The sequence below is a fragment of the Hypanus sabinus genome, unplaced genomic scaffold (assembly GCF_030144855.1).
Source record: "Hypanus sabinus isolate sHypSab1 unplaced genomic scaffold, sHypSab1.hap1 scaffold_196, whole genome shotgun sequence".
In the NCBI taxonomy this organism is placed as follows: domain Eukaryota; kingdom Metazoa; phylum Chordata; class Chondrichthyes; order Myliobatiformes; family Dasyatidae; genus Hypanus; species Hypanus sabinus.
The window spans coordinates 5,528-30,972 of NW_026780057.1; the positions used below are offsets into that span (position 1 = coordinate 5,528).

The following is a 25,445-nucleotide window of genomic DNA, read 5'->3' on the forward strand; positions in this document are numbered from 1 at the left end:
GAGGATACAGAAAGTCTGCAAAGATACTGGTTGGTTAATGAGTGTGTAAGGATCTTGCAGATGGACCATGATATTGATAAATGCAAAATCATCCACTTTTGAATGAAAAATGGATGGTCAGATTATTATTTACATGGTAAAATGGAGCATGCTGTTGTACTGAGGAACTTGAGAATGCTTGTGCATGAACCACTTAAAAGTTGGTTTGCAGGTTCATTAGAAGGCAATGAGAATGTTGGTATTCATTGCTGGATGGATTGGATTTCAGAGAAATGAAGTTATGTTGCTACTGCACAGGGTACCGGAGAGACAGCTCCTGAGCTACTGCGTGCGCTTCTGGTCTTGTGACTTGACGAAGGATAGACTGACTTTGGAGGCGATGCAGAGGAGGTTCACCAGGCTGACTCCAGAGATGTGTCGCCTGAGACTTTACAAGTTGGAATTCAGAAGAATGAGAGGAGACCTCATGGAAGCATGTATGATTGTGAGAGGGATAGATAAAGAGGCAGGAAATTTCCTTCCACCGGTAGGTGAGACTAGAACTAGGGAACGTAGCATCAAGGTTGGCGGTAATGGAGTTAGAAATAAGGAGGAACTGTTTGTCCCAGAGAGTGGTGTATCTGTGGAATCTCTGCCCAAATGAAGCAGTGGGGTCTAACTCAGTATTTATATTTAAGACACGTTTGGATAGACTGTCGCATATTAACTGAATTAAGGGTTATCATATAAAGGAAGGTCAGTGGAGATGACCTGATTAGCCACGATCTTATGGAAAGACAGAGAAACCTCGATGGGCCACATGGCCTACTCCAGATCGTATAACTTATGTTCCTGTTTTCCAATGCACATTACAGATATGAATGGTCTGCTTTCTCTGAATCGAAAGAGGATGAGGGGTCGCTTTGAAAATGCTCTATAGAATTATGAGAGGCATATCAGACGAATGGTCATAGACTTTCCTCCGAGCGATGGGAGCCTAATGTACGAGGGCAGCATTTCAAATGGAGCGGAGGCAAGTTAAAGTGAACCCTGGAGTATTGTTTATTGGCTTAGGGACGGTTTCCACACAACAACGTTAGGGTAGATGGAATGAGCTGACAATAGAGATGGTAAACCTGGGTACAGTTACCAGGTCTAAGTGATACTTGGATGATCGTGGAAGAAGCTGTTCCGGAGCCTGTGGTCCAGGACCTTATGATGCGGTATCGTTTCCCGGACGGTTGTAGCTGGTACAATTTGTTGTTCGGGTCATAATGATCCTTCGGGCCCTTTTCACACCCTGTCTTTGCAAATGTCCCGAATAGTGAGAAGTTCACATATTGTTCGTATAATGGTGGGGTATATCGTTTGCAGAATAGAGGAGTATTCGGATATTACCGCGAATATGTAACATTAATGCACATTAATGTACATGTAATATTTAACATTTTCCTAACATTACTCTAATAGTACCGGACAGAGAATTAGCATTGATAAATTGCTCCAATTAATGTGTGAGTTACAGAATACAGCAGAAAGGGTGCCGAGTGCAATTTTCTGACTTTTGTGAATGTTTCCAACACGAGTTTGCTTGTTCCAAATGTATGTTTTCAAAATCAATTTTATGTTTCGGAACATGATTTGCAAATTTCCCTTTGAAGATATTCCACTATTACCTCCCAATAACCATGTAAACATATAAAAATTACAGCACAGAAACAGGCCATCTCAGCCCTTCCAGTCTGTGCTGAACGCTTACTCTCACCTAGTCCCACCGACCTGCACTCAGCCCACAACCCTCCATTCCTTTCCTGTCCATATACCTATCCAATTTTTTTTTTAATTGGCAAAATAGAACCTGCCTCTGCCACTTCTACTGGAAGCTCGAGGCACACTTCTACCACTTCTGAGTAAAGAAGTTCCCCCTTGTGTTACCCCTGAGCTTTTGCCCCTCAACTCTCAACTCATGTCCTCTTATTTGAATCTCCCCTACTCTCAGCGGAAAAGGCCTCTCCATGTCAAATCTGTTTATTCCACTGATAACTTTAAATACCATTATCAATTCCCCCGTCAACCTTCTATACTCCAAGGAATAACGACCAATATTGCACCTTCGACATTTTAGGAATTCCTTACGATGATGGTGACGTACATTCTAACAGGTGTTTACGTTAATGATTACGCCTGTAAAGTGTTTGATGGGTGTGTATGAGAGAGAGAGGGAGAGAGAGAGTGATAGAGTGAAAAAGGTGGATGGAAAACATACACTGACAGGATCCTGAACTCACAGCTGAAAATTAAAAATGGGAAAAAAATTTACAAAGACGAAACGCATTGATGAAAGCAGAACAGTGGTTGTGGTAAACAGGGATCACAGGAAGGCATTTGATAAGGTTCGTCATGCAAGTGTACTTCAGGATGTAAGGAGGCTTGGGATCCTAGCAGAAGTTGCTTTCTGGATTCTTTGTTGACAAGAATTCTCACTCTGCAGGGATTCGTTTCACAGGTGTCTGTTCTGGGAACCTTCCTTTTCGTGATTTTGATAAATGACCTGGATGAAGAAGTAGAATGGTGGGCTAGCAAGTTTGCTGATGACACAAAGGCTGTGTGTGTTGTGAATTGTCCAGAGGGTTGTCAGAGCCTACAGCGAGGAATCAATAGAATGCAAAACTGGGCCGAGAATTGGCAGATGGACTACAACCCAGACAAGTGTGAAATGGTTCATTTTAGAAGGTCATATTGGAATACAGAATGCAATATCAATGGTTATACACTTGGCAGTGTGCAGGATCTGAAAGATTTTAGTGCCCAAGTCCATGGGACTTTCAAAGCTGCTGCGCAGGTAGATAGTGTTGTTAAGAATGCGTATTTGTGTTGGCATTCCTGAACTGTGGGATTGAGTTCAAGAGCCGTGAGGCAATGTTGAAGCTTCTACAGAACCTTGGTTAGACCCTACAAGGAGTACCGTGTTCACGTCAGGACAACACTACAAGAAGCATATGGATACTATAGAGAGAGTGCAGAGCATATTTACAAGAAAGTTGCCTTGATCAGAGGGAGTGCCTTATGAGAATAGTTTGAATGAATTTGGCCTTTTCTCCTTGGAGTGACGGAGGATGACATGTGACCTGATTGATGTGTATAAGATGATAATGAAGGCGATTAATCGTGTCGATAACCAGAGGATATTTTCCCCAGGTATAAAATAACTAACACGATTGTGCATAGTTTAAGTTGCCGATGGATTTTTTGCTGGTGGGGGAGTTGCTTTGATGCTGTTTTTGCGTGGGAGGAGGCAGCAAGGGGCCTTCGGGATTTTAACATTTATCTATCATTTGTTCTCTGGGGACTCCTCTGTTTTCCTGGATGTTTGCGAAGAAAAGGAATGTCAGGATTTATAACGTATATATGACTCTTACTTTAAATGCACCTTTGAAAACTTTGAAACCTTTGACTATGCCTGCTCTTGATGGAAAACATGATAATATTGTTTAATTCAAAAGTTTCGTGCCACCTATTAATCAATTTTAATTTGGATAGGTATGGTATGAAGAAACATTTTAAACTCTGTTAATTGATAGTGATACTGCATATCCAAAATCAGGGACAATTATTATTACTTTATCAGTCTGTAAATAGCCATTATTTATACCATGAACAAAGCCTAGAATCACTGTTTACGTTTATTTGTTATTCCAGATGTGAAACGTCGACACATATTCAGTCTCCAAAATCAGACCATGAAACTGTACTTGCCCAAGCCACGTTTAATTTCTGACATCTACATTGAGCCAAGGATTACAGTGATACAAGGTGAACATGGAAATTTAACAGGAGAATCTAATACGCATATTCGTGAAGTTCAGCACCATGAATTATTCAAACAAAGCAACAGAGATTCCGATATGTCAACAATAAGTGTCATCTATGGAGCTGCAGGAACTGGGAAAACGACTCTGATTCAGAAGTTAATCTATGACTGGGCGACAGGAATGATATATAAAGAGTTCAGTTTTGTCATTCATTTGAAAATTCAGAAATTAAATGAAATTAAAGGTCCCACCACTTTCAGTAAATTGATAGTTGACTCATATCCTTACTTGGAAAATTATCTGGATCATCTGTGGAATGAACCCAAAAGGTTATTGTTTATATTTGAAGATCTGGACCAATTGTTTCAACTATCCACTCTCTCTGATACTGGTAGAAACAGCGATCCACGACACAGATGTATGGACACAGAGTCAGAATATTTTGTATGCGATATCCTACACTGTCTCCTACAGGGAGAATTTCTGAGGGGTTGCTCAGTGCTGATCACAATCCGAGTCTGGAATCAGAAACTTCTCCATCAGGTAGCAGCAGATTCAACTTTCCAAGTTATGGGATTCACTTTTGAGAAAGCAAAAGAATATTTTCGCCGTTATCTCGGCAATATAAAGAATGCAAATGAAATGCTGGTCTTCATTGAGCAGAATGACATATTGTGGAATATGTGTAGTGTCCCTCTGTTTTGTGTCACCCTCGCCTCGTCACTGGAGTCTTTTCAGGCACAAGGAGAAGGTAAGACAACAATGCCCATCGGAAGCCATACCCAGGTGCTCTCTGACTACATTGCACATCTTCTCGCAAACTGTGGTTATGATGCTAACACAAATCGGAATTATTTAAGAGTAGTTGGCGAACTGGCAGAAAAGGGAATTAGACAAGACACACTTTCGTTTGAAGGCTACACATTAAAAGATCTGGATTCTTGTCCTCCCGTGTTTATCTCTGCGTTCCTGTACCAGGATCCAGACAAACAGAGGCGCGGTGTTATTTACGAATTCAGGCACTCTGTTTTACGAGACTTCTTTGCTGCACTTACCAATGTTCTAAATACTACAATATCTCAACTGAGACGGATGCTTGATGAAATGTTTGCAGACATTGAAGGGAGATTCGGTATATTTTCAATTTTTCTTGTCGGTCTGTCTTCTCGGAAGCCTACTGATCGCCTGGAGTTGGAACTGCAGACATTCACAACTGAAGTTACTTCGTGTATCTCAGAATGGTTCACACAAAGTGTCAGCAGACATTTGAAGGACATGGACAGTAAGCATACTCAAAGAAGGTTTCTATGCTTACTGTACTGTTTATTTGAATTTGGAGACAATGACATAATGAAGAATGTGCTGAAATCCATTACAACCATTAAATTAAATCAACTTCGTCTCAAATCTCCGGACTATATTGTTTTATCCAGAACTTTAATCTCCCCTGAAGTGATTCAAGAACTGGACCTCAGTTCGTGCTTTGCACAACCAGAGGAAATTCGGAAACTGGAACAAGTGCTGCCCAGATGTGTAATTCTCAGGTAATGTATCAAATACGGCATATATATAAAACAGTACACATATCAGCATAAAGGGGCCATGCTGTGGTATGTAAGAATCACACTGGAGTGAAACGAAGAAGCACATTTTCCTTATTCACTTAGTTTTATCGGGTGGTGTAATTTGATAAGGTCTCGAAAGTTTTATATTACCATTGAAGAATTTTCCCCTTAAAAACTGTATGTCCATGGTCCAAAAATCATTGGTCTTCCAGACCTCAACTTGACCTCTGCCGCTCCTGTTAACTGCCGTTTCTCAAATACATGACGAACTGAGGAATCGGCTACCTGAAAATGCTTTGCTATTCCCTTATAGCCTTCTCCTGCTTTGGGGGCATCATATATTTTAATTTTCAGAGTGCAAGGCAGCTACTTAGAGGAGCCCATGCCTGCAGATTATTGGGACAAGAAATGACGAGATGGTGTATTTATAAAACTTTGAAATCTGCATCACCTGGTCTTTCCTAACGATGACTGTGAACAAGCTCTAGCCCTAACAAGCTAATTAAAGTCTGAGACCTTGGTAAAAAGTTATCGGAGAGCTCTAATTTCTTCGTGTGCCCAAAATTTTTCATGGGGCTCCTTTCCTTTTTTAACTAAAATTTTAGAGAACAAAATTGATACCCTGATTTTGCTTATAATTTTGAAAATAATGTTTCGTCTTTAACTTTATTGCTTTTGCAGATAAGTTCATTTTCTAAATCTTCTACTCACAGTAACAGACTTGCGAATGCCACTGCACGTGCTTGTGTGTACGTGCGTGTGTGTGTGTGTGTGTGTGTGTGTGTGTGTGTGTGTGTATAGTCAAATTACATTAAACTAAAATGTTTTTGATTAATGTTGAAATTGTTTTACCCTTAAAACTCGTACACATGCATCTTTCAAGAAACCAAGCCTTTATTTTTTTTTCTTTCAATGACATTTGCATCTTCGTGGCGATTAGCTCAGCTGTATAGAATAGGCCCTTCCAACCACAATGTCTTGGCGACCCTCAAGGACTACCTACCATTTATCACCCAACCTTAAATTCCTCCATATACCTGTCAGTCTCTTAAATTTCACATGCATCTGCCACCACCACTGACTCAGGAAGTGAATTCCAAGCACCAACCAATCTCTGAGTAAAAAAAAACCTTCCTCTAATATCTCCCTTGAACTTCCCACGCCTTACCTTAAAGCCATGTCCTCGTATATTGAGCAGTGGTATTCTGGGGAAGAGACGCTGGCTGTCCACTCTATCTATTCCCCTTAATATCTTGTATACGTCCATCATGTTTCCTTTCATTCTTCTTCTCTCCAAAGAATAGAGCCCTAGCTCCCATAATGTCTGATCCTAATGCATACTTTTTAAACCAGGCAACATTCTGGTAAATTTCTTCTGTACATTTTCCAATGATTCCACATCCTTCCTACAGTGAGGCGACCAGAACTGGACACCGTACTCCAAGTGTGGCCTAACCAGAGTTTTATAGAGCTGCATCATTACCACGCTCTTAAAATTTATCCCTCGAATTATTAATGCTAACACCCCATAAGCTTTCTTAACTACCCTATCTACCTGTGAAGCAACTTTCAGGGATCTGTGGACATGTACCCCCAGATCCCTCTGTTCTTTCACACTATCAAGTATCCTGCCATTTACTTTGCACTCTGCCTTGCAGTTTTCCCTTCCAAAGTGTACCACCTCACACTTCTGCAGGTTGAACGCCATCTGTCACTTCTCAGCCCACTCCCGCATCCTATCAATGTCTCTTGGCAATCTTAGACAGAACACCACCAAGCTTTGTGTCGTCTGCAGACTTGCCAACCCACCCCTCTACCCTCACATCCAGGTCATTAATAAAAATCACGAAGAGTAGGGGAGCCTGAGCCGATCCTTGTGGGACACCTCTAGTCACAACCCTCCATTCCGTGTGCACTCCCGTATGCACTTCCACCACAACCCTCTGCTTTCTGCAGGCAAGCCAATTCTGAATCCACCTGCCAAATCTCGCCTGGATCCCGTGCCTTCTGAATTTCTGAATTAGCCAACCTTGTGGAACATTATCAAATTCCTGACTAAATCCATGTAGATCACATCCACTGCACTACCCTCATCTATATGCCTGGTCACCTCCTCAAAGAACTTTAACAGGCTTGTTAGACATGATCTGCCCTTCACAAAGCCATCATGACTGTCCCTGAGATCAGACCATGTTTCTTTAAAAGAACACAGATCCTATCTCTAAGAATCTTTTCCAACAGCTTTCCCACCACAGACATAAGGCTCACTGGTCTATAATTACCCGGACTATCTCTACTATCTTTTTTGAATGAGGGGACAACATTCGCCTACCTCCAATCTTCCGGTACTATTCCTGTGGACAACGGGGACATAAAGATCCTAACCATAGGATCAGCAATCTCTTCCCTCATCTCCTGGAGCAGCCGAGAGTATATTCTCTCAGGCCTCGGGGCCTTGTCCGTCCTAATGTATTTAACAACTCCAACACATCCTCTCCGTTAATTAAACATGCTCCAGAGCTTCAACCTTACTCATATTGTCCTCACCTTTATCAAGTTCCTCCTCATTGGTGAATACCGAAGAGAAGTAGTCATTGAGGACCTCGCTCACTTCCACAGCCTCCAGGCATATCTTCCCACTTTTATCTCTAATCGGTCCTACATTCACTCCTGTCATCCTTTTGTTCTTCACATAATTGAAGAATGCTTTGGGATTTTCCTTTACCCTATCATGCCCCCTACTTGCTCTTCTCAGTCCCTTCTTAAGCTCCTTTCTTGCTACCTTATATTCCTCAATAGCCCCGACTGAACCTTTGTTTCTAAACCTCATGTATGCTGTCTTTTTCGACCTGACTAGATTTCCCACCTCACTTGTCACCCATGGTTCCTTCACCCTATCATTCTTTATCTTCCTTACAGGGACAAATTCATCCCTAACATCCTGCAAGAGATCCCTAATCATCGACCGCATATCCATAGTACATTTCCCTGCAAAAATATAATCGTAATTCACACCCTGAAGTTCTGGCCTTACAGCCCCATAAGTTGCCCTTTGCCAATTAAAAATGTTCCTGTCCTCTCTGATCCTATCCTTTTCTCTGATAATGTTAAAGGCCAGGGAGCGGTGGTCACTGTCTCCCAGATGATCACTCACTGAGACACCTCTGACATGACCTGGTTCGTTACCTAATACTAGATCCAGTATGGCATTCCCACTAGTCGGCCTGTCCATATACTGTGACAGCAATCAGTCCTGGAAAAACTTAACAAATTCTGCCCCATCAAAAGCATTGGAACTAATCAGGTGCCAATCAATATTAGGGAAGTTAAAATCATCCATGATAACAACCCTGTTATATTTGCACCATTCCTAAATCTGCCTCCCAATCTGCTTCTCGGGATCTCTGCTGCTACCAGGGGGCCTATAGAATACCCCCAGTAGAGTAACTGCTCCCTTCCTGTTCCTGACTTCCACCCATACTGACTCAAAAGCGGATCTTGCTACATTAACCACTCATTCTGTAGCTGGGATAGTATCCCTGATAAGTAATGCCACCCCTCCTCCCCCTTTTCCTCCCTCTCTATCCCTTGTAAAACACTGAAATTCAGGAATATTGAGAATCCATTCCTGCCCTGGCGTCAGGAATGTAGTATGATGTAGTGGCCCTAAAATGGCCACTACATCATAATTCCATGTATGTGTCCAAGCTCTCGTTTCATCACCATTATTCCTGATGCTTCTTTCATTGAAGTACTCGCACTGTAGCCCTTCTACCTGACTACCTTTCTAACCTTTATTCTGCTTCTCTTCCCTCCAAGCCTCTTTATCTGTTAGATCTGGCTTTACTCCATACACTATACTTGCAGTTCTCGCATGACTTTTGTTCTACTCCACCTCTCTATCTGCTCTAACACTCTCGTGCCCCTTCCCCTGCAAATCTAGTTTAATTCCCCCAGAGCAGCACCAGCCAACCTTCCCGCAAGGATATCAGTCCCCTTCCAGTTCAGGTCAACCCGTCCCGTAGGAAGAGGTTCCACCTTCCCTGGAACAAGGCCCAGGTGTCCAGAAGCTTGAAGCCCTCCCTTCTGCACCAAATCCTTAACCACGTGTTTAGCTGCATTATCTTCCTACTTCTATCCTCACTAGCACGTGGCACTGGTAGCAACAATGAGATTGACACCCTGGAGGTTCTGTCCTTGAACCTTGTGCCCAAGTCCCTAAACTCTCTTTGCAGGACCTCCTCCTTCTTCCTGTCCACGTCATTGGTTACTACATAGGTCACGACATCTGGCTGCTCACCCTCCCTCTTGAGACTATTGAGAACTCCATCCGAGTATGTTAAGTGACAAGTATTTTGTGATGAAACTGATTGCTGCACACAATAGCACATTAGCAAGTAATGAGAGCCACTTGATTACTTTATGATATTCTTGATCTCAAGCCTCTTGAAGTCTTGCGGAGTGGATGTGTCTTGAAGGTGAGGTCGTTTGTGCTTGAAATGCGAGGTTCGTATTGGCCTGTGTACATCGTTATCATTAGCAATTAAGCTCAGAGGGAACATTAATTTAAGGACAATAGGTGTTAAATTGATTTCGAATTACCTGCACTGCATCATGTGGGAAATACGCAGAACAATTTATTGCACTATAGTTTTGTTATTTCTGTATCGGGATCAATTAATTAATCAATCGTGTTTGTATTGTGAATTTAGAATGAATCAGAAAAACCTACAGGACTGTGGTGTGAAGCACGTTTTCAAACTTTTGGAAAAAAATGACTGCAAAATTCAAACTCTGGAGTGAGTAATGGTTTAAAATGCCGAACGCGAACATTGCATTAGGTTTCTCATTAGTGTGTCAATTGCTGTTAAACATTCGACTGTAGACATAGGCAGAATAGAGATTGCTGAGGTTATAATGGTGGCAACAATCAAGCTTCTGTAAAAATCAGTAGACCAGGCGGCATCTGTCTCCGGAAAGATTCTGGAAGAGAGCTATGCATTTAGAATGAGATTGTTGATGGAAGATGTTCGACCACTACTGGAGAGAGTGGGTTGAGTGGCCGGCCTGAAATATCACAGGTGGCAATCGGTATGGTTATTGTTAAGCGGCAGATACATCCAATTGAAAGAAGGATAACACTTCGCAAACAGATGAAAAAATGGATACCAAGTGCAAATAGACAAGAACCGAAGGAATGGGGGGAATTGACGCCAGCCGGGCTGAAATGAGGTTGAAGTCGGAAATAGAATTCATAGTTGATGTGGAGACAAAAAGACTGAAAACTGCGGAAACGGACGTAGAAAACGTCTGGTAGGGATGATGGGCAGACGCAACCACAGATAATGTGTCAAGCGAGTTGTTATCTTCCCTCTCTACTCATTGTCCTGGTTGATAATCTCAGTCTGAAATAGCACCTCCTTTTTCCGTAGTTAAATGATGCCTGGTTCGCAGACATCCTCAGAAGTTTGCGAGCTGCTCCATTATTTATGTATATTTAGACTAAATATAAGGAGCTGATAAACAATATATTTGAATGGGAACATACTTTTGAAGATACTGAGATGTCATCTGCCTGACGACGGGTACCACGATGAATGCTCCACTGTGTTCAAATGAGTATCTGAGTGTATCGATGTGTGTGTGTGTGTCTGTGTGTGTGTGCGATTGTGTTTGTCAGAGTGTGTGTGTGTGTGTGTGTGTGAGCGAGAGTGTCCCGGTGAGTTTGTGTGTGTGTGTGTGTGTGTGTGTGCGCGCGCGCATAAGTGTGTTTGGTTGTGTCAGAGTGTGTGTTTGTTTGTGAGAGAGTGTGTCTGTGCGTTTGTGTGTATGTGTGAGTGAGTGTGTGTGTCTGCGTGTGAATGTGTGTGTCTGTGTCTGTGTGTGCGTGTGTTTCTGTGAGCGAGTGTGTCTGTGAGTTTGTGTGTGAGAGAGTGTGTGTGTGTGTGTGAGAGAGTGTGTGTGTGCGTGTGAGTGTGTGTGTGTGTGTGTGTGTGTGTGTGAGTGTGTGTGTGTGTGTGTGTGTGTACGTATGGGCGTTTGAAGAGATTATAATACTCATTTACTTTCAATACAGGCTGAAATCCAACCAACTTACAGATAATTGTCTCGGTGAACTTTTCTCCGCTCTACTTACAAATCGTTCGCTAACGCTGCTGAACCTGAGCAATTCCAGTCAGGGTGGGCAACATGACAATCAATTCACTCAGGAAACACTGAAACATCATGTGCATAATTACGCTCAGCGGAAAGAAATCAGGTGCGTTTATCTTTGTTTAGCTACATTAATTACATATAGTTGGGAAAAAATAATTAAAAAAACATTTTTTTTAAATATAAGACAGTTAACACTTTAAAATAGTTGCACTGAGCAGAAAGAAATCATGTTTGGCTTTGTTTTATATACATTAATTCAACAAAGCTTGGAAGGAAAATTGAGAAAAAAGCAATAGTAACAGTGCATTTATTCAAAGGTTCAAATGCCCAAGTTAACGTCAGAGAAATCTATACAATATACATCCTGAAATGGTTTTTACTCGCGAACATCGACAACATCCACGAAAACAGTGAAGTGCCCAAAAGAACGAACGATAATTAAACGTAAACAAACCCGAAGTCAACCCCAGCTCCGCTCCGTCCCACGCGTAAGTGACAGCGAGTAACAATCCCCCTCCCCTCAGCGGCAAAAAAAGCGCATCAGCTTTTTTCTTTTTTACCAAGCACGCAAGAGCGAGCAAGGCGATAGGAAAGACACAGACTTGCATTGACGCCAAAGACTTCGCGGTTTGCCCGGTTGCCCGACATATCGCTCGCTCGCTCGCTCGCTCTCCCTCTCTCCCCCTCTCCCTCTCTCCCTCTCTCCCCCTCTCCCACTCTCCCCCTCCCCCTCAACCTCTCCCCTCTCCCTCTCCCCCCTCTCCCCCCCTCTCCCCCCTCTCCCTCCCCCCCTCTCCCTCTCCCTCCCCCCCTCTCCCTCTCCCCCCCTCTCCCTCTCCCCCTCTCTCCCTCTCCCCCCCTCTCCCTCTCCCCCCCTCTCTCTCCCCCCTCTCTCTCTCTCACTCTCATTCTCTTCCCCCCCCCCCACCAATAAGGGAGAAATATCTCAATTTTCCCAGCGAGCAGGGAGACAACAATCAACTCGTTGGGCAATATGTTAAAGGCCCTTAACGTCGCTTTTTTCCCGAGCTCTTGTCCCTGAAGATCGCAATGATTCCGGGTCTCTAAACACACAGCAGATATCCAATCTCCCCCGACGATACACGGGTCTGCTGTCGTGACACCGACTCTCGATCCTCCCGTCTCCAGGGCCCCGAGATCTTCGGCTTCCAAATGCGAGCCGATCTCTCAGGCCGAGCCATAGGCATACCGAATAACAACGGCCGGTCCAGAAACCCCGAGAACGGGTCCCATTCTAGAAAAGAACCGAAGTCAGCGCGTATCTCTAAGTTAGGGTTTTCGAAAGACCCCTGAAAGGGGAAAAAAAAATAAATGGAGATATTATTGCTTCCGAAGTTGCAAGCAAAGGAATCGCCTTTTTTGCGTCATCATAATTTCGCTCCGTCTCCGAAATTTAGAATAGGATGTTCATCTTTTACTAAATATGGTACAAATAAATTTATTCTCGGGACTGGATATAAAAATATAATTTTTATTAAAACATATTCAATAATCATATCCAAGCAACATCCAGCAGCAACTCCCTTTTGAATTCTAATTATCTGTTTTTTTTTTAAACAGATGGTTGTGCTATGAACCTACTGGACTGGACACCAGATCAAACCTTCTCAACTTAATAACTGAATGAACGTCAAAAATCCTGAATTTATTTATATGAATACAATACATTCTGAGGTACATTCAATGTACTTTGATGTGAACGATGCAGTTTGAAGATAATGGCAGAGGGTTCGATCACGTTAGAGAACCGAAAAAAAAGATACCTGCAGTACATCAGAAATATTTGCTTGTTTGTTTGATCTCAATTCTATCCGCAACTAGTTTCCAACTTTGTTTTATATATTATTAAATAGCAACGGTGGCTAGAACCATGGCGTACGAACATGGACTATTCCACGTAACCGACATAGAGGCGGACATTGCTGGGACACATGTGGGTGCCCATGGCTTCACCGACAGTTTGAAGGAAATGGGAGGAGCCGAATGAGAAAATATTTGGAGTGAGGACAAGTTGCGCCAGGCAGAGGAGAGTGGTGCTGTTGGAAGCAGATTGGGTCTGTGGTCAAAAAGAAACGGCGAGCTTTGAGGCTTCCTAGTGGGGGATGGAGGTGTACAGGGACTGGACATTCACAGTCAAAATAAAATGATGTATCAGTCAAATAGATACAAAGGCCTTGTGTACATAAAGATAGAGCACCTTACGCATTCTAACAACTTTTTCAGCATCCATATTTTTGACAATGCTTCAAAAAAGTTGCCAAGTGGCAACTTAAGTCATGCTGCCCCCCTAACCGAAAAGCGGATCTTCTCAAGTTTTTTAAAGTACATGATACCTTTGATCCAATGTCCATATGTTGGAGGGGACGAGTCTTTCCATTTGCACAAGATGACCCTTCTGGCGATGGGATCGGTTTGGAGTTTACTGAGGTTATCCTTCTGAGAAAGCACTCCAAATAGTGCTATTGACAAAGATGGTGCAATTAATTGTCCAAAAGTTTTGAAAAAGTTTCAAAGATCAAACCCCAGAAATTTACTAGTTTTGCACTGATCAAAACATATGTCAGAGTGTAGACAGGAAATGTTTACATCTGTCACACATTGGGTCAAGATCGTTATTAACCTTAGCCAATCTTACTTCAGACCGATGTCAACTGTGCACAAATTTAAACTAAACAACAACATGTCTAAGACACATCTACAGATGAATAAATTCTGTAGATTCTTTTATTTCTGCCAGATGTCATCTTGAATTTGTTCCTCAATATCCTCTTCCCATTTATGTTTTAATAAATACAAATTTCCAGGATTAACTACTTTTAGTAGCTCATAGATTTTGCTTACAGATTGTTTCAACATCAATTTTGCACTTAAGGACTGAATCGAAGAGCGACAAAGGGGGACGATAGAGAATGCACTCAAAATGTGAGTCTATAAAGCTTCTGAGTTGTAAATATCTATAGAAATGTGAACTAGGGATCTCAGATTTCTTAACTCTCTGTTCAAAAGAGGCAAAATTGCCGTCAGTGTAGAGATTATACAATGAAGTCTTACAGTGCTTAGACCGTATCAAACACGACATCCATTATTGATGGGGCGAACCTGTAATTTCCCACTACTGCTGCAGCGAGTGAGAGGTTATTAAGTTCAAAATTGGAACCAAATTTTAATGGGGTACGTCGCAATTGAATTCAGTGTGAAACTAGATGCGGGCTGTGACGTGGCAGTTTAGCATATATTACCGAGGAGGAGTTAAATTGTAAGGATGACATAATCACCCAGCTAGGAGCAGCAATATCATCTATTGTACAATATAAAATGGCTCTTATATTAGCTGACCAGTAGTAATATAGAAAGTTTGGATGAGTCATACGCTCCACCCTACGAGACCTCTTGTATTATTTTTTTTTTCCTATACTCTGGGCTGCTTTTTTATTCCAAATAAAACTTGAAATTTGAAATACCGAAGTGGATTTTTTACAAGTGTGGGGGGAAAACTTTACCATGGACATGTTGCACAAGTATTTCTTTTTTACATAGGTAATGGTGGGCTACTGTGAATGGTGGCCCTCCTGAAGGTAATAGTGAATAGTGAATAGTAATAGTGAAAGATGGTACAACAGAGGGATCTGGGAATATCGATCCATTATTCATTCAATGTGGTTTCAGAGGTACATAGGTTTGTAAAGAAAGCGTTCGGTCCATTAACCTTAATAAACCAACCAAATGAACACAGGGGTTGGGATGTAATGTAGATGTTATCTAAGAAATTGGTGAGGTCTAATTTCGATGTCTTGTCTATAACCGTGAAAGAGTGCAAAGACAATTTAAAATGACGCTGCCAGTACTTGTGTACCTGAGATCAAGGGAAAGATGGAACAGGTTGGAGCTTTCTTGCCTGGAGCGGAGGGAAATTCGGTGAGACTTGACAGAGGTATACAAAATTAGGGGACGCTTGGGGTGGGGTGGTGTGGCATAGAGATAGGATAAGTGCAAGCAGATTTCTTCCCATAGAGGTTAGGGGAAGCTGGAAATTGAGACCGCCTGTTCAGGGGTAAATGTGAAGTGTTTAAGGGGAACATGAGAGGAAACGGCTCCACTCAAAGGCAGTTTAGAGTGCAGAAGGAGATGCCAGTGGAAGTGCTGGATGTGGTTTCGAGTTCAACATTTAAGAGAAATTTGGAGAGGTACATGCTGGCTCAGCTTCTGTCGCAGGTTGTTTGGATGGGGAAAATTAGTATTTCGGCAGAGATTAGCTGAACCGAAGGGCGTCTTTGTGTGCTGCGTGTAGCTTTCTGTAACTCTATGGACCCCGGATGCGTTAGTGGCGTTCAAGAGGTTCCAGGCTTGCCCAAATCAGGAGGAATTGGAGTTAAATTCGGCATCTTGCTGGAAGCTGAAATCGTGGGCGGGAATGCATGTTCCTGCGTTGTACTCTTCTGTGTTCTCTCCTTTATGTTTATATTTAGTTTTTAAATGACCTCAAATCAACCTCGCTTCAGAGTATCCAGGAGGCTACTAGCTGTAACTGGAACGAAAGGACAACATTCGTGAAATACTCGGCCGGTCTGAACATGTCTGTGTGGAGGTAAATGATTCAGATCAGGAACTCCTTCCCAGAGCATATAACGAACAAACACTACCGTGTAACTTTAATAACTGGCATGACTCTCAATGGGTAATCTCTCAGTGAGCTGGGAGGTATATCTACTAAAGTAAACAAGTTTGCCTGCTCAGTATGTAAAACTGACTCCTGCAGCAAGAAACTGATTGCTGTCCCCATGAAGGATCTGACTATGCTGACATTTCGGCAGCTTTCCTTTGATCTTGCACAGCATTTTCCCCCACCACCTTCCCGCCCCTATACCATACCAAACCGTGGTACAGCCAGTCAGAACACTCCCCACCGTAAATTTGTAGAAGATCTCAAATGTTTAAACTGGCAACTAAAACTCCTCAAACTCCTCGTGAATTATAGCCACAGGTAACTCTTACTGAAATGTAGGCCTCCGACAATCCTTCTTGTTTGCTGATTGGATTGATCCTTCTTCCGGATTCTACCTTTGTGTGCGGTCATCTCGGTGTCAGACCTCATTTAAAACTAATCCCGACCACGATGCTGCTATGGACAATTGTCATTGGGAACTACTTAGAATTATTAAATGAAACTCCAATTCAAGTCATGGCAGAATTAACATGTGCGTGTCAGAAAAGAAATGTCAGGATAAATCGTTGGGGATATTAAACTCCAGGTTGAATAGGCTGGGAAGAAGGCGAAAGTATTGTGTGCAGTTTTGGGCTCCTTATTTCAGTAAGGATATACTGACATTGGACAGAGTTCAGAGATGATTCTGGAGCACGATGCCAGGAATGAAAGGGATACCGCATGCGGAACGTCTGGCAGCTCTTGGGCTGTATTCCCTGGAGTTCGAGAGAATGAGGAGGGAAATTATAGAAACAATCTGAATGTTAAAAGGCCTGAACAGATTAGAAATAGCAAAGCTATTTTCCATGGTAAGGAAATAGGGTAAAGCTTCAGGATTGAATGACGTCCTTTTAGAACTGAGATGCAGAGAAATTAATTTAGTGAGAGGGCGGTGTATCTGTGGAATTTGTTGTCACGAGCAGCTTTGACGGCCGAGTCATTGGTTGCATTTAAGGCAGAGTTAGATAGGTTCTTAATTATCCAAGGCCTCAAAGGGTATGGGGTGAAAGCAGGGCAGTGGGGAAGACTGGGATAATTGGATCAATCCACGATTGAATGACGGAGCAGACTCGATGGGCCGAATGGTCTACCTCTGCTTCTATATCTTATGGCCTTATGCTCTTAAACTATTGGACGGAATGTTTATAGAAGGCACATCAAGTGCAAATTTATTGCATGTGGGCAGGTACATAGTTGGAATGAGCTGCAAGCAATAGTGGTTGAGGCAGGCACATTAGCAAATTTTAAAAGCTTGTATAAAGTAAACGAATAGGCGAAGTTTTTGGAGGATTGTGGGGCAAACGCGCGCCCATGGGAGCAGCTCGCTGGGCAACAGCGTTCAACGGGGACGAGTAGGTTTGTAGGAACTGTCTCCCTCCTTTGACTGTCTGTTCGAAGCAAATTAGAACGACTGACTGGCTCTGGAGTGCGACTGTGTTACATGGACCAATTATTCTTTATTCATGTTCAGAGTGGCAGAGGCAGAAACAATAAAGGAATTGAGGAGACGTTTAGATTTTAGGCAAGATGAAGAGAAATCCTGTTTAGAATTTTTTAAATAATATATATAAATATGAGTTTTAAGTCTGCTGAAAATTACTTCGATCGGCTTTGAGATAACAAGGCAAAGACAACAAATACCTCCTGCTATCAGGTGATAAGGTGACGAAACGTTTGTAAATGGATTGCCAAGATGGGAGAACAAGCAGCAGGAAAAAGAAAAACAACTAACAAGAACATCTTTCGACATGCCTTCATAGAGGCTCCTCCTGTGATGCGGAAAGAGTCATTACTGTCTCATTATTCCACCTTTACCTTGTCCCATCAGCCATCCTGTGTTTTAAAGACAGAACCAGTCTCCCTATCATTCCTCATGCACGAACGCAGCGCAGCTCATTTCGTGTAAATGTGAAATGGATGGTAATTTATTTTCTCTCAGATAAGTTGATTATTACTTTATAATGCATGTGTGACAATCACACTTATCCCCTTGCCTCATTCATACTACCTCTAGCATTTTCAGTTTAAGCCGGAGACTTGTTTCAAAGTTGCTGAAGTCCAACGAGCCCCCACACAAACTGAGCCTCAGCCATCCGCAGTGGAAGCGTTCGCGCTGGTGTTTCAAATCCCAGTGTTTCTTCGGTACCTCTCTGAATCCACCCTATCTGGGACAATCAATATCGGATCAATTTAGCAGGGCGACACCAGGAGTTAATGGCGCAAGGCGAAGAAGAAGAAGAAGAACGTTAGCCCATTTCCGATAATAAATAATCACTCAACCCACTCTCACTGCAGTCTCATACCAGGAGGAATTCTTTCTGTCAAAAACGTCCGTCGCCGATAGCTGGAGGCCTGTTCAGCAAGGTTAATATTTTGGCGGCTTATTTTGGTCAAACCAGGCGAAGAGAAATAGACTTAAATACTGCCGTCTGTGAAATGTAGCTTCACAATGTTTTCTTGACATACTTATCGAAACGGCTGATACCTTAACAAATAGTACCCGGTAATTCGCTACATGGCATGCACTTTATTTCCCCATTATATTTATCGTCATCATTAAACTTTCCAGGGAAACGTCACTCTGACAGTTTTCCTTCCAAAATGATCTTGAGTTGGAGAAATTTGTATCCGACACCGCGTCGATGCTCCAAGAAGTCAATTCAAAAATACTCGGGCAAGGCGGCATTTAAGCCCAAAGGACAATCATTCACCCGGACTTTAAACACATCATCAAGGCTGCCCCTGTCACGATTCCATGGAGCAAAAGTTCGCGCACAGTTTAAATGCCTTTTAGCAGAAACGACGACAGTCCAGTCGGTCTTTCACTCCGAATTACGTGAAACGCCAAGAATCCGATCACTTCCCGTTCTCAGTTTCGTCCTAATTAAAAACATATGGACTTGTCTTGTTTTACCAGCAGAGAGCAACCTGGGGCAGCGAGGACCGAAACCAGCTGGAGAAGAAGCGACATAAAGAAGGGCCTTGTGATTACTATGGGCGGAGCGTTCAGCATTCGAAATAATGCATATCTTTACAGATCGCTTATCACTATTTCAGGAAACTAGCTCGGCTTCTTTGACCGTCTGCGCCATTTAAATCGGCCCCGCCGAATTTAAGAGGGAAGTGAAAACAGGGGTCGCTTTGCCTTTCCGGAAAACTCTGAAACTTTGCCAAGTGAAAGTCCCACCTTTCTACCTCAGGTAAGAGAATAATTAGTTTTACCTGCAGTTAAGTGATCGTTTAATAGAGGTTATGTGTACCGTTACGGTAAAGGACTGAAGTCAAAACCTCCGTGTTTAGTATCCGTCTTCGAATTCCTCTAATCCCTGTTCAATTTCACAATTTCCGATGCCAGGACAAGGTCGAAATATTCAAAGAGACGATGAATGCTGAATCCTCCGCTTCTTCAGTCTGTGAGACCTGGTCTACTATTGCTGGAGTAACTGGGGAATAGTTGCACACTATATGTAGCATTGTTGACAGCAGAGATTGGGCGAACGTGGGTGGTTTTCTCTGGAGCGGCGAAGTCTGAGTGAAGACTTCATAGGGGTTTATAAAATTAAGAGAGACATGCTTTGAGTATTTGCCCGAAGTCCTTCTCGCAGGGTCGAAATGTAAGATGGAGTAGGGAGAAATATATTTGAAGCATTTCAGGGGCTCCGCCTCGGCAGCTGAATGTGCGTGTAACAGAGCGGATCTTATTCTCAAACTTGATTACGCTGTCCCTGTAGTTTGTTCTGCGTTGCCCTGTCTCAATTTGTTGAGTGAAATGAATTGATCTGTATGAACAGTATCGAATTACAAACGCCAGGGAAAATCTGCAGACGCTAGAAATCAGAGCCAGACACACAGAATGTTGTAGGGACTCAGCTGGCCAGGTAGCATCAGTAGAAAAAGAAAATGCCGTCGGCGTTTCGGATTTGACCGATGGCTCTCGTCTCGAAGCGTTGACTGTATTTTCTTCCAGAGATTTTGCTGGAGTTTGTTTTGCTAGACAGGCTTTTGAATCGACACCAGTACCTGTGGAAGACCGGTAGGTGCCCAAGCTGCAAGACTTCCCCTCTCCACGCCACCGATGACGTCCAAGGGAAGGGCATTAGGACCCATGCAGCTTGGCACCGGTGTCGTCGCAGAGCAACGTGTGGTTAAGTGCCTTGCTCAAGGACACAAGTGCAGCCTCAGCCAAGGCTGGAACTAGCGACCGTCAGATCAATAGACCAATGCATTAACCACTTGGCCACGTGCAGACGGAAAGGATCAGGAAAGTTAGACATATAATTACAAGGATAATTAGCTCAGCACAACATCGTTTGTTTTCGTAACTGAAAGCTATTCTTCCGCCCGGGGCGGGTGAGGGGGGTGGGGTGGTGGTGTCTCTTGCTGTGTCGCATTGTTCTGTATTGCAGATCAGTGATTTTAATCCCCAAAACTTGTCCTCCAATTAAAAGGACATGTTTAATCTGCCTAAAATCCGAAAAGAGCACATCCTTGAAATCCAAAAAGAGCACACCCCCTCAAAACTTGTAACATTTCACTCTCTACAATATCTTGCTGCTTTGAGACTACCTGCCGCTGTTCACAGAGTGTGCAAAATTCAGATTCCATTGACCTTGCTTTACTTGAGTCCCCAAGGCGTATCCACGGCCTTTCTTTTCCCCATGCCGTGCATTCAGGAACAAGAGGAATCGCATCACAATAACAATAGGACCGTATGATTTTGGAGTAGAATTAGGCCATTTGGCCCTTCGTATCTACTCAATTAGTTCATCATTTTCCTCTCAGCCCCAGTATCCTGCCTTCCTCCTATAACCCTTCACACTCTGACCAATCAAGAAATTGTCAAACTCTACCGTAAATATTCCCTGTCACCTGATCTCCACAGTTGGCCTTGGCAATGTATTCCAAAGATTTACTCTCCAGCTAAATAAATTTCTCCTCATCTCATCTCGATTCTATATGGACATCCCTCCGTTCAGAGACTATGCTCTCCGGACTTAGACTCTCCCGCATTGTAACTGTGCTGTCTACATCTACTCTATCTAGACCTTTCAATATTCAAGATATTTCAATGAGATGCCCCTCATTCCTCCGAATTCCAAGGAGTCCAGGCACTGAGCTATCAATCGGTCATCGTGTGGTAATATGGAATGAATCTCGTGAATCTCCTTTGAACTCCCCGACGTCAGCATATCCCTTCTTCGATAAGGAGTCCAAAATTGCTCACAGGATTCCAAGTGAGGCCTTTTAGTCCCTTATAAAACCTGAACATTTACTCCTTGCTTTTGTACTCTAGTCATCTTGAAATAAACGAAACCATTGCATTTGCCTTCCTCACAACTGAATCAGCCTGCAAAGTGACTTTTAAGGAATTCTGTACGAGGATTTGGACGTCACTTTGCACCTCGCATGTCTGAAGTTTCCACTTAGAATGCTGGTTCCCTTGTTAATGTTATTGGCCCAGGGCAGAAAACAGGTTTGTCAACCCCTGCTGTAGAAAATATTCTAAGCTTTTATTTCTCCTGACCAAGTGCCGGATTGGATTTGTCCTGACACTTCATTCCATCTGCTTTGCACATTCTCCTAATCTGTCAATGTCCTTCAGCAGTCTCAATGCTTCTTCAACACCTCCTCCCCCTCCTCATATCAAAAGACCATATGATACAGCAACAGAATTAGTTCATTAGGCATATCGAGTCTGCTCTGCCACTTCATCATGGGTGATCCAATTTTTCTCTCATTTCCAATCTCTCACCTTCACCCCACATCCCTTCATACCCTGACCAATCTAGAATCCATCAACCTCTGCTTTAAGAATGCATAAGGACTTGGTCTCCACTGCTTGTCCAGGGTCCTAGTTCTCATATCTTTATGTAGCTCGCTGCAATCTCTCTTCAGGACCTCCTCACCTTGTCTGCTCATGTCATTGGTGCCTATATGCACCAAGACTTCTGGCTACTCACCCTCACCCTTGAGAATACCATTGAAATGATCCTACACATACCTGATACTGGCACCCGGGAGGAAGCATGCCATTTGTGTGTCCAAACCACTCCCACAGCACACCATCTCTGTTCCTCTGACTGAAGAATCTCCTGTCAACACTCCAGTCCTCTTCACCTGTCTGCCACAACGCCAGAGTCAGTGTCAGAGACCCGGTCACTGTGGGTTCCCCTCGACAGGTTGAGGGGGCAGCCGCAGATGTGCTCTGCACTGGCTGCGCATTTCCCATCCTTCTCCTCACACTCACCCAGTCACTGATCTCCTGCAGCCGAGGAGTGACGACCTCCCTGTACACCCTGTCCATTAGCTCCTCATTCTCCCGCAGGAGCCGAACGTAATCGAGCTGCATCTCCAGATCCTTAGTACGTTCTTTCAGTATCTGTAGCTTGGTCCACCTGGTGCAGATATGTTTCTCTGGGCGATTGGCAGTGTCCCAGACTGGCCACATTGCACTATATCTCCAGACAGTCCACAAATGTGGCTGGAAAACCACCAATTCCTTCAACCAAATCATTTCCATGTAACATAAAAGGAAGCAGTCCCAAAACCTGTGGAACGCAATTGCTCTCTGTCAGCCAATCGGAAAATGATCCCTTTATTCCCATTCTTTGCCTCCTGCCAATTGGTCACTGCTTTATTTATGCTAGTATTTTTCCTGTAATCCATGGGCTTTTAACTTGTTAAGCAGCCTCATGTGGGGCACCTTGTCAAAGGGCTTCTGAATATCCAAGTGCACAACATCCATCAAATCTCCTTGCTGCTTATTTATTTCTTCAAGAAATTTCACAGGCAAGGTTTCCTGTTAAGAAAATCACACTGTCTTCGGCCTATTTTATCTTGTGCCTCCAAGTACAGCAAAACGTGTTCCTTAACAATCGACTCAAACATCTTCCTAACCACTGAAGTCATGGCAAATGGCTTAAGTTTCCTGACACCCTCACTTCTTGAAGAATAGAGTGTCATTTGAAATTTTCGAGTCTTCCACAACCATGTCAGAAGTTATTGATTCTTGAAAGTGTATTACTAACGCCTGTTCAATCACAACTTTCAGATCATCATGCAGTACAGGTGACTATCTACCTTCAGAGCTTTCAGTTTCCCAAGCTCCATCTCCCTAATAATGGCAACTTCATTCACCTCTGCTCCGTGGCCCTCGTGTGTCATGGTCTGGTCTGAAGTCCGCATTCTGGTTCACGGTCCGGTCTGTTGTCTCCAGACTCGTTTTGGCTTGGATTCAAGCATTTGCACCTGATGCCCATATATTGGCTATGTATATAAGGGGCTCTGGGATCGAGCATATTTGGGGGTTCATCCTGTCAGTCTCCACTTAGAGTAACCCATTGGTGGAAGGTGAGTTCGTTGAGTGAGTTCTAGATTTGGCTGTTCCGTAGCCCGCCCAAGTCTTCCGGCCACCTCCAGTATTGGAGACACCCCTGACCGAGCTCCCTTCCTGTCCCTCGCCTCCATCGGGTAAGCCAGGCCAGATTGCCGTTGCCCTGTGGTTGTTTCTGATCCTTCCTGTTCCTTGCCTCTGTTGGATTGTGTCCTGCCTGGGAGTTCCACGCCCTGCCCAGTGGTTCCACGGCCCACCCAGGAGGCTAGCCTCCCAGAACTCCAAGACCCCAGCCTCTAGCAAAGCCTCAAGACCCCAGCCCCAAACCAAGCAACCTTAGCCTCAAGCCAAATCTCAAGACCTCAGCCTCAAGCCAAGCCTCAAGATCTCCTAGGACTCCAGGATCTCCTAGCACTCCAGGATCTCCTAGCACTCCAGGATCTCCTAGCACTCCAGGATCTCCTAGGACTCCAGGATCTCCTAGAATTCCAGGATCTCCTAGAACTCCAAGATCTCTTTGAACTCCAAGATCTTCTTGAACTCCAAGGTCTCCACGACCGCCATGGTCTCCATGCACGTCACGATCTCCATGACCTGTCCTGTCCTTTAGCTTTGTCCCGTCCTGTCCTTAGCGTCTGCGTCCTGCTTTTGGGTCCAGTCTCCACGCCCCCCTTATGAAATTGTGAGCTTCTGGCATACTGCTAGTGTATTCCACAGTGAAGATGGATGCAAAATAAAATCCAGATCATTTACCATTTCTTTGTTCCCCGATTACTCTCCCTCCAGCATGATTATCTAATGTCCGGATATCTATTCTCGCCTTTCCTTTAGTCTTTTTATATCTGCAGAAACAGTTGGTATCCTCTTTAATAGCATTTGCTAGCTTACCTTCATATTCTATATTTTTCCCCCGTATGAGGTTTTCCTGCCTTCTGTTGTCTTTTAAAAAGCGTCCCAATCCTTTAACTTCTTTTTTTACCTTTTGCCATCTCTTTGGCTTTCACTTTGGCATTGATTTCCTTTGTCAGCCACTCTTGCATTATCCAGCCTTTAGAATACTTCTTCTTTGAGATGTATCTATCCTGTGCTTTAGGAAATGCTCATAGAAATTCCAACCATTGCAACTCTGACCTGATTCCTGCTGGCATCCCTTTACAATCAACTATAGCCAATTCATCTCTCATGTCTCATTAATTCCCTTTACTCCTCTATAATACTGATTACATCCGACTCCAATTTTTCTATCTCAAATTGCAGGTTGAACTCTGTCATATTGTGATTACTGTTTCCCTAAGTGTTCCTTTACCTTAAGCTCTAAATCAAATCCAATTCATTGCACAGCACCAAATCCAGAATAGCTGATTCCCCAAGTGGGCTCAACCCCGAGCTGCTCTAAAAAGCCATCTTGTAGGCATCCTACAAATTCCCTCTCTTCGGATGCTGCAGCTGTTATGAAATCCCGTAACTGGATCACTTACCGGCAAAGATAGAGAGGTCCGTTGGAAGTCTGATGGTACTTCTTTTAAAAGTCTTTATTTATGAAAGGGGCACAAAAATAATATTAATACAAACATTCAGACGCACGTGGCTTCCTTCAAATGGCTTCCTGCTACTACGGGATTGTTAGTGTTTGTGCTGTCTTTACGACAGTTATTTAGTTTATAATATTTTTGCTTAGTAATTCATTCGATAGTATTTTCTAGTTAGAATTAGAAGTGTTTAAAGTATATTCATTGCATGTAAAATATATCGGCATGCGATGACGTCACATCCGGTTTCGCCGCGTCTTGTGGGAAAGTACCGGTTTGAAATTAGCGCGAGGGTGGGGGCTCACCACGAGGCACACCTGAGCAGAAGTTGTTTTGCAGGCATGAGAA

The 25,445-nt window shown here is 43.3% G+C and overlaps 1 protein-coding gene and 1 long non-coding RNA gene across 2 annotated transcripts; one reads left to right on the forward strand and one right to left on the reverse strand.

Annotated features, from left to right (window-relative positions):
- The first annotated feature begins 856 nt into the window (after positions 1–856).
- Positions 857–19,435, forward strand: LOC132387536 (NACHT, LRR and PYD domains-containing protein 13-like). The gene is made up of 6 exons (XM_059959913.1): positions 857–1,012; positions 3,679–5,335; positions 10,069–10,155; positions 11,433–11,615; positions 13,094–16,118; positions 18,250–19,435. Exons 2-5 carry the CDS (start codon positions 3,720–3,722, stop codon positions 13,158–13,160), a joined length of 1,953 nt encoding a protein of 650 aa, XP_059815896.1. The 5' UTR covers positions 857–1,012; positions 3,679–3,719; the 3' UTR covers positions 13,161–16,118; positions 18,250–19,435.
- On the reverse strand, positions 13,584–17,870 carry LOC132387537 (uncharacterized). Its single transcript, XR_009509924.1, has 2 exons — positions 16,526–17,870; positions 13,584–13,992 (listed from the first exon to the last, which is right to left on the reverse strand). It is a non-coding gene; the product is annotated as an uncharacterized LOC132387537 (long non-coding RNA).
- Positions 19,436–25,445: the final 6,010 nt, after the last annotated feature.

Coding starts and splice junctions, on each gene's coding strand:
- LOC132387536 (XM_059959913.1), top strand. CDS start 3,720: ATGAAACTGTACTTGCCCAAGCCACGTTTAATTTCTGACATCTACATT. Junction 10,156..11,432: donor TGCAAAATTCAAACTCTGGA/GTGAGTAATGGT, acceptor CTTTCAATACAG/GCTGAAATCCAACCAACTTA. Junction 11,616..13,093: donor GCTCAGCGGAAAGAAATCAG/GTGCGTTTATCT, acceptor TTTTTTAAACAG/ATGGTTGTGCTATGAACCTA.